The sequence below is a fragment of the Vigna umbellata genome, chromosome 5, assembly GCF_029865625.1.
Source record: "Vigna umbellata cultivar VRB3 chromosome 5, Vumbellata_1.0, whole genome shotgun sequence".
NCBI classification, from domain to species: Eukaryota; Viridiplantae; Streptophyta; class Magnoliopsida; order Fabales; family Fabaceae; genus Vigna; species Vigna umbellata.
In genome coordinates, this window is record NC_142169.1 from 22951340 (window position 1) to 22963922 (window position 12583).

The 12583-nt window shown below is 36.4% G+C and overlaps 2 protein-coding genes across 4 annotated transcripts; both read right to left on the reverse strand.

Annotated features, from left to right (window-relative positions):
- Window positions 1-210: 210 nt before the first annotated feature.
- LOC124840776 (DNA-binding protein) lies at window positions 211-12504 on the reverse strand. Of its 3 annotated transcripts, none has more exons than XM_047316927.2 (15): window positions 12342-12499; window positions 12136-12240; window positions 11793-11861; window positions 11448-11537; window positions 11259-11342; window positions 10532-10696; window positions 9511-9698; window positions 3838-3910; window positions 3235-3288; window positions 2764-3021; window positions 1925-2131; window positions 1655-1758; window positions 1185-1329; window positions 734-868; window positions 211-627 (listed from the first exon to the last, which is right to left on the reverse strand). In XM_047316927.2, the coding sequence occupies exons 1-15, from the start codon at window positions 12420-12422 to the stop codon at window positions 451-453; spliced, it is 1935 nt and encodes a 644-aa protein (XP_047172883.2). In that variant the 5' UTR covers window positions 12423-12499; the 3' UTR covers window positions 211-450. The 3 variants fall into 3 exon arrangements, 2 of the variants coding, with proteins under 2 accessions (XP_047172883.2, XP_087972357.1); XM_088116231.1 differs by having other exon boundaries at window positions 12136-12209; window positions 12342-12452; XR_007029073.2 differs by having other exon boundaries at window positions 489-627; window positions 734-876; window positions 12342-12504.
- Window positions 3927-9500, reverse strand: LOC148197950 (uncharacterized). Its single transcript, XM_088116232.1, has 2 exons — window positions 7766-9500; window positions 3927-7412 (listed from the first exon to the last, which is right to left on the reverse strand). Exon 1 carries the CDS (start codon window positions 8754-8756, stop codon window positions 7803-7805), a length of 954 nt encoding a protein of 317 aa, XP_087972358.1. The 5' UTR covers window positions 8757-9500; the 3' UTR covers window positions 3927-7412; window positions 7766-7802.
- Window positions 12505-12583: the final 79 nt, after the last annotated feature.

Below are 12583 nucleotides of genomic sequence, written 5' to 3' on the forward strand. Positions count from 1 at the left end.
ATAGTTATTATTCTTCTTATTATTAGGTTTAGTAAAAGACCAAATTAGATTGTTATCCCATTTTATAATGTCTTCTAATATCTTTCGTGGTCTCTCCTTCCAATCTTCTTTGTGAGGCTAAAAACCATGCGATCTATTCTCCGGACAATAAAATTTTAGTAAAGTTTCTTTAAATTAAAAATATGAAAGGGTTATAAGGATAGACGAGGCTCAAACCTATACCAGCATGATTTTAAAAGAAATAATGCAGTTTCTTAAAAAAAAAGAGTAATAACATTACTCCATTCCAAGAGTTTTTTTTCTCCTATTTCTCCTAGATGAATGGTTCCTCAACATAAACTATCAACGGCTTTCCTTTCCAAATACATTGGAAATATTTTACTAACGTTCACGAATCCACCAAAATAAGCACGAGTGCAACGATAGATGTCTTAATCTTGAGAGTCTGGTCTACTCATTCTGGTACTCAGATGCACTCAGATATTCACCGTGCTCCTCAAAATACTCAATCAATCGCTTTAGAAATCCATCACCACTGACTGTCTCTGTGTCACAGACAAGACAGCATTGCCTTCTAGACCGTGTCACGGCTACATTCATTCGCCGCCGATCACTTAGAAAGCCAACCTGAAAGATATATTTCAAGTCTCTCTTATTCTTCATTTCATCTACCAAAATCTCCCACACAGAACCTATATGAAGAAAATGAAACTAGCAGACTTGTTAGAAATACCTCTTTTTTTGAATTTGATCGAACCATTGATATGATAATGGCTTCCTTCTCCCTTCCTTGGAAACCATCAACTGTTGAGATTTCAACATCCTTCAACCGGTCCTCCTTGTTTTTCAACATCTTGAGCAAAACAACCTGTCAAACTAGTTATAGAGAGTTACGAAATTCCATCCTCGTAAAAGTACTAAAATATGAAGCCTGTTGCAGAACATTTACAGCAAAGGTTTACATTGAAGGATTTGACTCCTTTAAAGTGAGAAGGTGAACTTTAGAGAATAAAGTACACTCACTCATAATTGTTCATTAGAAAATCAATGGTTGAGAAATCATATATATGAAAAAATATTAAATAAATTACAATCTGAACCATTCATTTCTAATAAACGGTTATTATTGTAAAGTGCATTCTTCGATTTAGAAGACTCAAATTCCACATAGAACAAGTTCATACCTGGGCAGCATATGGGGTAATAATTCCTATATCAGAAGGAAGCACCCCACTTTGCACTAGTCTCTTCGCATGAGCCACAGTAACTTCAGCTTCACCTTCATTAAAGGTGCTATCTTCTTCATCTTTCTTTTCTTCCATGTCACATCTGAATCTCATCAATGTAAGCATTTCGATGACATTCTGTTTGAAAACTAACTCCTATGGATATTAAACAATCTACATTTGCTTCATACAAAATATAATTACTTCATCCTCTTAGGCCTCTGCTAACAGGTTGGTTGAATGTTAATTTCTTGATTAGATAGAAGAAACCAGTATACTAATTACTGAATGCAGATTATCAAAACACAACCACTATAAACAAAATGATGGTATATAAATTTTCTTAAGAGAAAGCCATGACTTCATTCCACATGTCCCTAATCAAGCAGTGAGAAGATAGAATTTCAACAAGGACATAATCCACATACCCAGCTGTGTCTACAAGAAGAAGGGTTGGTTCAGTTGAAGATGTCCGCTTCACACCGTCAAGATCATATAACATATGTGCACTAACACTTGCATGAGCCTTGATCTGTTAACACGTAATGACATGCAGGATGATCAAATAAATTGTTTACCCCCCTTCGCCTAACATAATATTATTTGTTCATGATTGATAAATTATGCTATGTAGTGGCATATAAAAGATAGCTTTAAACTGATGCAATAGGAAAACAGGCTTTAAAATGTAGGAGCACCTTACTGTTGTAAAGCTCTTTAGAAGACCAATCCATGATAAGTTCATGCATACGGTACTGCACAGTAAGCATTGATGTGATTTCATCTCCATACGTTTCTGCAAGTCGTTCAAAGAGAGTTCTTCCTAAGCCTTTCTTCTCAGCTTCAACACTTTGAATGGTTGGAGGAAGTTGAAGATGGTCCCCTGCAAGTATACATCTTGAACCCTAAAACAATGAACTCTTCATTTAATTCATTAGAATAAAAAAAACATCATGTAATGATCAGAAAGCTACATGTTTTAATACAGAATCAAACCCAGGTGTAGTATCAAGCATTTAGTTTGGCCAGTCCAGAGCAACTTCTCTTTTGTAAAAGACAGTACATTTTGGTATCCAACTACCCTTTAAAACTTTAAATTCAGTTCAATTTAATATTTGAGTCGGATCTTTTATATATCCTGCCGTATGGAGTCCAGAACACTAGGATATTGTACGAGAAATGAAGGACTATGTTAGAAAACATCATTTTTCTAATCATTATCCTCAAAATCAGTTCTCAGGATCATTAGAAGCACTTGTGCAACAAAAAATTAAAATATTTAGTTTTCAAATTCTGGTTTCGGGAGATTTTATTGTATAAAAATTAACCAACCATGCTTTATTTTAACTATATTTGTCATGGAATATCACTTCTCTATTTTCCCCCCTCCCACCAACCATAATGGTGATAATATGAAGTGTTCAAAAACCAATAAAACATGGCTTGTGTATGTAATCAGAAGATAAAAAGAAGTCAGAAATCTAAATGGGTTAGCAGTGAATAAAATTGAATGTAGTGAGTATTCTTTAAACACTACCTTCAGCAGAGGTATCCAGCATGCTATCTCAAGTGCTTGAGCAGCTTCATCAATAATCACCAAATCAAATGAAGTGCTGTCTAGTTTCTTGGAGAAAGCCCCAATCAAAGTAGTTAATATTACATCTGCACTTTTAAGTACATCTGTTACAGCAAGCTGCTGCCTTTTACGTTCTTCTTTGGATAGAGTCCTAAGTTCCCTCTGTATATCCTTTCTTGTATTTCTGTCTTTGGTTTTCAGAAGTTTTCCATTCAATGCCTGAAAAAATAGGTTATATCATATAAAAGGTAATATTGCTTAATCATATTTATATCTAATTAAGCTAACAGAAGTTAATGCTGAAATCAATGATATCATCTGAAGTATCAGTCCCGGAATCATCAGCTGGATGAATTAACAATGTTTATAAATGGTAATAAAATCACAATGAAAATTAAGATGCAGATCTGTAACTTTTGTTCTAAAACTCACCTTCATTTCTTTCCGAATGTCATTTGCAAGACCACTATTATCTCCTCGTAGTACCTAATATCAGAGAAATTCAATATGGAATGGGTAAAAACAATGACATAAAACATTGTATTTGAGAATGCCAAAGAATACTGCTTAACTTAATCTATCATTAATAGAAACCACAAGAGGAGGGCGAATAACAGAATATCAGAGCGATTTATCTGTCCAGAATCATTGGGTAAAAGTTTTTAAAGGGATGTGTAGTGAGGAATGTAATGTTCTTTGGCATTGTGATTTGGTTGAAGCGAATTTGGCAGTTATGAATAGAATAAAATGACAGAATTTAACCAGTTTTCCTCCTTCTCTTGTTGTGTTGGACAGAGTAGTTTACTTGGTAATTGGTCCATGATTCTTAGCGGGGGTTCCTACAATGGATCTCTAGAGAGAATGCAGACCTCTTTTCAGATTACTGCTTTGCCTATCTTTTAGAGAATATGCATACAACACTGACATAAGTTTGGACATTTTACTGATCCTATTGGGGAATAGTAATGAAAATATGGATAAAATAACTAATGCAGATATCAAATGTTAGCGTTTAAATAAGTTGTCAAAACGTACCTGAGCATCCAGCGCACTGTCCAGTACTTGAGGCAATAAGCGTGCAGGATGACCCACTCTCACCAGCTTAACTCTAGCAGAAAAATCACAGATCATGAATGTGTATTAAGTACCAACACATCATTTTACACATTTGAAGAAACCTCTCAAATTTAGAAGGAATAGAATTCTTTCTTATTATTTTAAGAGGTTATTAACCCCTATATAAATACATGAGTCTGCAGCATATTTTAGGAAATATGGACTGCTAATTCTAAGGGATAGATCCCTGTGATTACGAGATCAATCAAACATAAATGAACCTAATAAAGGCAGCACATAAATACAGCACATCAAATATAAAACTTCCTAAAATACACCATGCCAATCTCTATCACGTCAATCACGGTTTCTGACACTCCCCCTCAAGCTGGTGAGTAGGTGTTTTCCATTCTCAGCTTGGATATGATTCCTTCAAAGTTAATGCAGTTCAGCCCCTTTGTCAGTATGTCTGCAAGTTGGTTCTGGGTGGATACATATGGTGTGCAAATCATGCCACTGTCTAGTTTTTCCTTGATAAAGTGTCTATCAACTCCAATATGTTTAGTTCTATCATGCTGCACCGGGTTGTGGGCTATGTTAATTGTAGATTTATTGTCACAATATAACCTCATAGGTTCATCCCACTTTATCCTCAAGTCTTCTAATATAATCTTCAGCCATAGAAGTTCACACATTCCGTGAGTCATTGCTCGAAATTCTGCTTCAGCACTTGATCTAGCCACTACACTCTGTTTTTTACTCTTCCAAGTCACTAAGTCTCCACCAAGGAAGGTGCAATATCCCGTGGTTGATCTCCTATCTACCACTGACCCCGCATAGTCCGCATCCGTATAGGCTTCAAGACTTACACTCTTGTTTCGTTTAAACAAAATCCCTCTTCCGGAGGTTCCTTTCAAGTACTGGACAATTCTAAGGACAGCTTGTAAATGTGCTTCCTTTGGTTGGTCATAAACTGGCTGACTAGACTCACAGCAAACGCAATGTTTGGTCTAGTGTGAGATAAGTAAATAAGCATGCCCACAAGTCTTTGATACCTTTCCTTGTCCACAGCAATATCCTCCTCCATACTTCCCAATTTTATATTTGGATCAACTGGGGTGCTTGCTGGTCTGCAGCCTGTCTTCCCTGTTTCTTTAAGCAAGTCACTAATATACTTTTGTTGAGATATGAAGATTCCTTTCTTGGAATGAGCCACTTCAATTCCTAAAAACTATTTAAGCCTTCCTAGTGTCTTGATCTCAAATTCAGTGGCAAGACATTCGCTTAACACTTGTTGTTCCTTTCTGTCGTTTCCACTTACTATAATGTCATCTACATATACTAAAAGAATTGTTACTCCCCCTGAAACTGAATGTTTGATAAATAATGTGTGATCCCCTTGGCTTTGTTTGTAGCCCAGACCTGTCATAACTTTGGTAAATCTTCCAAACCATGCTCTTGGGGATTGTTTCAGCCCATATAGAGCCTTTCTTAATTTGCAAACAGTTCCAGCAGCAACCTGTCCATTGTAACCAGGGGGCAACTCCATGTATATTTCTTCTTCAAGGTCTCCATGTAAAAAAGCATTCTTCACATCAAACTGCTGCAGATCCCAATCATTATTTGCTGCTGTTAGATGTTAAGATGTGTGTTTCTGTTATTTGGGCTTAGTCTATTCTGTATTAAGGGCATTGGCCCATATCTTACAATATAAATAAACTACCCTATGTGTATGCAAAACACACAAGGGATATTCTCTCCCAATCTTCTCTATTTCTCATAGCTGCTAGTGACAATATTACTCTGACCGTGTTCATCTTAGCAATCAGGGCAAATGTCTCCAAGTAATCAACTCCATAGGTTTGAGTGAAGCCTTTGGCCACCAACCTTGCCTTGTAACGTTCGATGGTCCCATCCGCCCTATACTTTATTGCATATACCCACTCCCTACTGGTTTTTTTCCAGGAGGTAGGGTGACAAGTTCCCAGGTCCTATTTTTGTTTAACGCCTCCATTTCCACATCCATGGCATGTTTCCATTTCTTGTCAGACAATGCTTCAGATACAGAGGAAGGTGTGTGTGTGTGGAGTTGAGGTTAGTGAGAAAGGTTTTATGGGTAGGTGAGAATTTTTCAAAGGATAAGAAATTTTATAGTGGGTAAAGTGGTTGTTGGGTGCATGTTCTAGTTCCCTTTCTAAGGGCAATGGGTAGGTCAAGAGTTTGGTCCACCTGTGCTTCTAGATTTTCATAAACAAATTCATTAGAATCATTGGAATTTATAGAATTTGAAGGTGGTGTTACCTCATGCAATGATGGTGGGTTGGATTCTTGGACATTGCCAGGTTCTAGAATGGCCTTTTCTCTCCTTGAATATACCAGATTTTTCCCAAATTTTCCGCCGCTATCAGGTGCAGGTCTCGCTGGTTCAGGTGCAGGTTCAATTCTTCCCTCAATTTCATGAACAACAAAGCCATTTGTCCCAATTTCAGGTCCAAACGTCATGTTTAGGAACATGAGAGTCTCATCTTCCTCTCTTACATTCTCCCCCTGAAGATGAGGCTGTTGGAAGTAGCTCTCTTGTTCGTTGAAGGTGACATCTCTTGACACATAATTTTTTGGAAATGGGTTGAAAACATTTGTACCCCTTTTGTGTGGTAGAGTACCCTAAGAAAACACATTTGACAGCCCTAGGATCCAATTTTCCCCTTTCATTACTATGAACATGTACAAAGGATACACACCCAAATATTCTAGGTTGGAGTTTATTTGTAGGGTCTAAGTGTGGGTAGAATGAGGATAAAACTTCCATGGGACTTTTTGAGTTTAAAACTTTAGTAGGTAACCTATTAATCAGATAGGTGGCAGTAAGAAGGGCTTCCCCCCAAAATCTCTTAGGAACATGATTTTGAAAAAGTAGAGCTCTAGTTTGGTCTAAAAGGTGACCATTTTTTCTTTCTGCAATCCCATTCTGTTGGGGTGTGTTCACACATGAGGACTCATGGATTATTGCAAAAAGAGTTTAGGACAAGGTTAAAGTAGTCCTTGGCATTGTTGGACCTAATTCTTTTGATACTGACCCCAAATTGATTTTTAATCATTGAGACAAACTGGACAAACACAGAGCTAACTTCAGATTTTTGTTTCAATAAAAAAAGCCAAGTCACCCGAGTACAATCATCAATGAATGTTAAAAACCATTTTGCACCTGAAATATTAGGAATATATGCAGGACCCCATACATCAGTGTGAATAAGGGAAAATGGGAAAGAACTCATCTTATTGCTAATGGGAAAAGGTACACGTTTGTGTTTCGCAAACTCACACACCTCACAATGGAGACTTTCCACATTTAAATTTTTAAACAAGGAAGGGAAAAGCAATTTTATAACTCGAAATGACGGATGTCCTAGCCAGTAATGATAAAGTTGAGCTTTGTCTTTGTTGGTCATGGTGGATTCAGAGATGAGACTCTTGTTGGGCAGATCAGGGTCCTCCATGTAATATAGGCCATTCCATTCTCTAGCATGTCCAATCGTCCTCTCTGAGTTCTTGTCCTGCAATATACAAGTGTTGCTATAAAAAACAACATTACATGAAAGATCTTTGGTGAGTTTTTGTATAAAAATCAGGTTGGTAGATAGTTTAGGGACATGAAGGACATTTTTTAAAGTCATGGATGGGCTTATTTGGACGTCTCCTTGTCCGGCTGCAGTTATGAGAGTTTCATCTGCTGTGGAAATTTTCTTGTTGCTAGGACATGGGGAATATGTGGAGAAGTATTTGGGTAGGGGGGTCATATGGTCAGTGGCTCCAGAGTCTAATATCCAGTAATGTGTAAATGGTGTATCTGAAACATTGAGCCCAAACAAAAGTGGAAACTTACCAGAATATGATAAGGAGCACGTACCTGTGGGCTTCTCCAGTTTACTAAGGATGGATCTTACTCATTCTATCTCTTCATGATTCAACTGGACAGCTTCTTCACCTTGTGCATTAGCAATGTATGCTTGCCCTTGCCCTCCTTTTTTCTGTGGACCTCCTTTCGGTCCCCATTCTCGGCTTGGGGGCTTTCCATGTAATTTCCAGCACTTTTCCCTTGTGTGGCGCGGCTTGTTACAATGGGTACACCAAATCTCCTCATGTTTTTTCTCCATACTGGGAACCCAGTTTTTTCTCTGGTTGGCAACCATGATTGTTCCTCCTTCAGCTATCATTGCAGAGCTTTCGGTGGTTGAGGTCTCCAGCATCAGCCCTCTTCTGCTTTCTTCACTCCGGATAATGGCTACCACTTCATTAAGCCCTGGGACTTTCTCTTTTCCCAGAATTTGAATTCGGACCTGGTCATACTTAGGATTTAGGCCTACCAAAAAATCATAGACCATATCTTGTTCAATATACTCTTTTAGAATTGCTGAGTCCTCTGAACACTTTCCTTTTATAACTCGATAGTGATCCAATTCCATCCATAGAGGCTTGAGTTGATTGGCATATTCTGTAATGGATTTGTTTCCCTGTTTGGCAGCCACGGTTTTCACTTTTACATCATAAATTTGGGCAGCATCCTTGGCCTTAGAGTAAGTTTGTTCAACTGCCTCCCAAATTTCCTTTGTTGATTTCAGAAACATGCAGGTATCACTGATTTCTAGAGCCATTGAATTCCACAGCCACACCATGATCATGGAGTCTTCTTCATCCCATGATTTGAATTTGGGATCAGTCTCATCAATTGCATCACTCGTTAGGTGACTGATCTTCCCTTTCCCTTTCAAGATGGTCTTAATGATTTGAGACCATTTAAGGTAGTTCTTTCCATTTAACCAATAAGCAGAATGAACATTCTGCAGTTCTCCGGCAGTCTGGGGTCTGTCCCCCGTCTCCAGATTCATGACTTCATCCATACCCAGGTGCGATCAAGGTAGAGAGGGTTGTACTGCAATGAAGGCTTGTAACAAGGCCTAAAGGTGGCGCAGCATAAAAAGGCTGCAATTTAGGTTAAAGGTTGTGCACCAATGAAGGCTGCAGTTAATGGCACGGTCAGAGACTCCCAAGGATCGAGAGCTCTGATACCATCTCAAATTTAGAAGGAATAGAATTCTTTCTTATTATTTTAAGAGGTTATTAACCCCTATATAAATACATGAGTCTGCAGCATATTTTAGGAAATATGGACTGCTAATTCTAAGGGATAGATCCCTGTGATTACGGGATCAATCAAACATAAATGAACCTAATAAAGGCAGCACATAAATACAGCACGTCAAATATAAAACTTCCTAAAATACACCATGCCAATCTCTATCACGTCAATCACGGTTTCTAACAAAACCAAACCATGCAGAAAGAACACATGTCACCACAGAATCGGGAAAAAGGACAAAAAATAAATAAGAACAGAAGCACAACAAAATGTATCCAAATTTATAAACTTTACAAGACATTATTACTTTCTCAAAGGGGGGAATTTTGAAGAGGATATTTCTTTTTCTTCTAAAATTACTGGTTTTGTGGAGAAATGTTCCACAATAGAAGACATTGTTTATCTATATTGTCAGATGTTAAGGTTACTATATTAGACACATCACACCAATCCAAGTAAAACCACTTAAGGCAGTTAAATATTTCAGGGCCAAACAGATAATAAGATAAGCATACCTATGTGGAACGAGCCGCTCTACAATGTTGTCAACAGCAATATTTGAGGCTGCACAAGCAAGAATCTTAGATCCACGTTTTATTTCTTGTAATATAATTTCTACAACTGTTGTAGTTTTTCCCGTTCCAGGTGGTCCATGCAACAAGAACACATTCTTTGACGACAGAGCTTTCAAAACTGCTTCTTTCTTTCAAGATAAAGACATAAATACATAACAGATATATTCTGCATTTATTAGTTGATATCCTAAATAACAAGAAAAGCTTCACCCCACTAGGTGAGGTATATTGATATACTAAAATCAATAATAAGGAACCACAACAAAGCTCTGCCACTTAAATTATAATAGAGCATGTCCTAGAAATCTAAATATTCCAGCTTATTTATATGGTGGTAATTAATAATATTCATCTAACTTCAGCTAAATATTGTGATGCTCTTTTAGCTATGATTAGACACAAATAGAACTCTACGGTTGCATTCTTATAACTCATGAGATCTTTATTGTAGGATTTAAAGCAATCCAGTTAAGTAGTTAAAAATAATAAGGAAATTAAAAACTTCAGAAGGGTGCTAAAATGCAAAAAATAATATTTTTAGAGATCATGACTTTAGAATGCTTTAAGAAAAAATATCTAAAATTGTTGAGCCCTCAAGTGATTAATGAGGTAAATCTCTGTAGTGTAAGCATTCAACACTTTCTGAATGTTATTAAAAAGTATAGTTCTTTATTTTCTAAATTCAAAAAAAAATTTGCTGGAGCCTCGATCACAATTCTTGTATCCCCTAAAGTAAAGGACCTATTGACAGCAATAAGAATAAAATAGTGTAACAAACACTGAAATATGTTTTTTGTACCCAAAAAGTTATAGAAATATCCATGTTAATTATAAAGGAAAAAGCAACCTTAGATGAAATGATACATTGAATGAAAATCACCTACCGAAGGTATAAAACTATTTCGTAAAGATTATAAGAAATGAAAAGTAAAGTGGTCGGGCAAGAAACTAAGTTGCACACCTGAGACTGATCAAGATTTCTATTATAGGGAGTAAAGGATATATCCTTCTTGGACACTGCAGGTTGCCTCTCCCCAAACAAGACAGGAATCAGATCAGAGGCAGGACCCCTGTGCACTCCTTTGCTCAACTGTATCAATGCATCTTTCATCCTGCGATATGTCACCTACATGAGCAATAGATATTTACAGCACATAAAAACCTAGGAACCAAAAAAAAAAAAAACAGTAAAATATGTTTTGCATCACTATAAAATTATGTAAAACTAAATGTGTCCTCCAAAAGAACTATGCATCATTTGTTGGTTCCTCTAAAAGTTAAACATATCTTTTAGGTTCTTACTTAGTAATAAGGACAGATGAAATGGTCTTGACAAAGTGTAGTTATACTTCTAACCAAAATCACTTTTAATTGTAAAATTCACCCGTTAAAATCTTCATCATATCGGTTTCCATTTATCTTTACTAACAAGGACCTAAAAAATGTTTAAATTTTAAAGAGAGAAAAATAAAAAAATTTGGGAAAAGTATTTAATATATTTCAAAAAATTTATAGGGATACAAAACAAATTTTACCCAAATAAAGATAAAGATGCCTAGAAACATGTTAACATTGTGTAAAAAGAAAACAGCTAACTGAGCAAAGGGAGAGCAACAGCTGCATATTAGGGTCCTCACCATATCTGTATTTTATGCAAATCTATAATTATTTACAATCGAACTGCATACCTCATTTGCTACTTTTTCCAGCCTTAGGGGACTGTTCAAACCGTCTTCCGGTATATCATCAAAAGCAACAGTTATTGACGAGTCCTGTTAGTAATTGTATCAAAACAGAGTAATATATCCAAATGTGGGACCATCTTAAGCAACATCGTGTACATTTTTTTCTTTTCACTAATTGAATCAATTGGATACCTTTAATCTGTAAACAACACCTTGTCCAAGAGCAGGAGAACCTAAATCAGCCTTGTTAAGTTTTAAAACAACAACATCATGAGTACCAAACTGCGAAAAAGAAAACCACATTAACTCATGAAGGTAATACAATGTTAATTGAAAAAAAAAATCATATGTGATACAAGATGTTTCGGGCAAGTAACTTTTACTGGGAATAAAACAAGGAAGAGGGATAGAAATGCATAAAACACAACAAAAGTAGGCTCATTCACACAAGAAAGTAATAAAAAGCACAAATTTAAATTTGAACAAACCAGCATAAACAATTTGATAGTGAACAGATAATAGAAAGGAAACATTTACCTTATGTGCAGGAAGAACATCTCCTTTTGTAGACTGGAACTCGATCAGAGACTTCCCCATAAGCCCTGTCTATTTTCGGAATAAACAAGGGAACACAAAAACATAAATATTTTATGAATAGAAATCAACTCCACTTACTACTTAAACACACATGAAAACAAGAAAAATCAATTGTAAACTTAGATAGTTCCATTTCCTTGATACTCTAGAAATCTCAACAGAAATGAAACAAGATAAACATAACAAATTACACTTCCTCAAATATGTTTGCGAAATCCAAGAAACTACACTTAGTTCAAAATAAAATGAGGACTTATAGAGAAAAAGTGGAAGAAGAGGTAACCTGGACATCGATGCACTTCAAGTTAAGGATTGTGGAACCCCTCTTTTGAGCGGTGTCCAAATTCCTGGACGCACCTGTAGCAATTGAGCTTGAAATCTCAGCTTCCTAAGCCAAAGATAAAATAATTTGAAGTTATGATCGGTTTGATGGTTGTAATCCGAAAACATTAAGCTATTGCAATGATAATAGAACAGAATAGAGGGAACCTTTTCCAAATCAAGAAGAGGAGCGGTAACAGAGATGAATTGCTGCAATGATAAAGGCTTCTTACTCCCCGCAGTTGCCATGTTCACTCTCACTCTCGCCGCTGCACCCAAAAGTTACTGTAATGTGGTTAGCATTCACAATACGTTACACATCCAATTTTCATATTAACATTTGCTAATATCTTAATTGGGTGGAATATTTGGAAGAAGAAAAAATTGAAAATACCATATATAGATTGTTT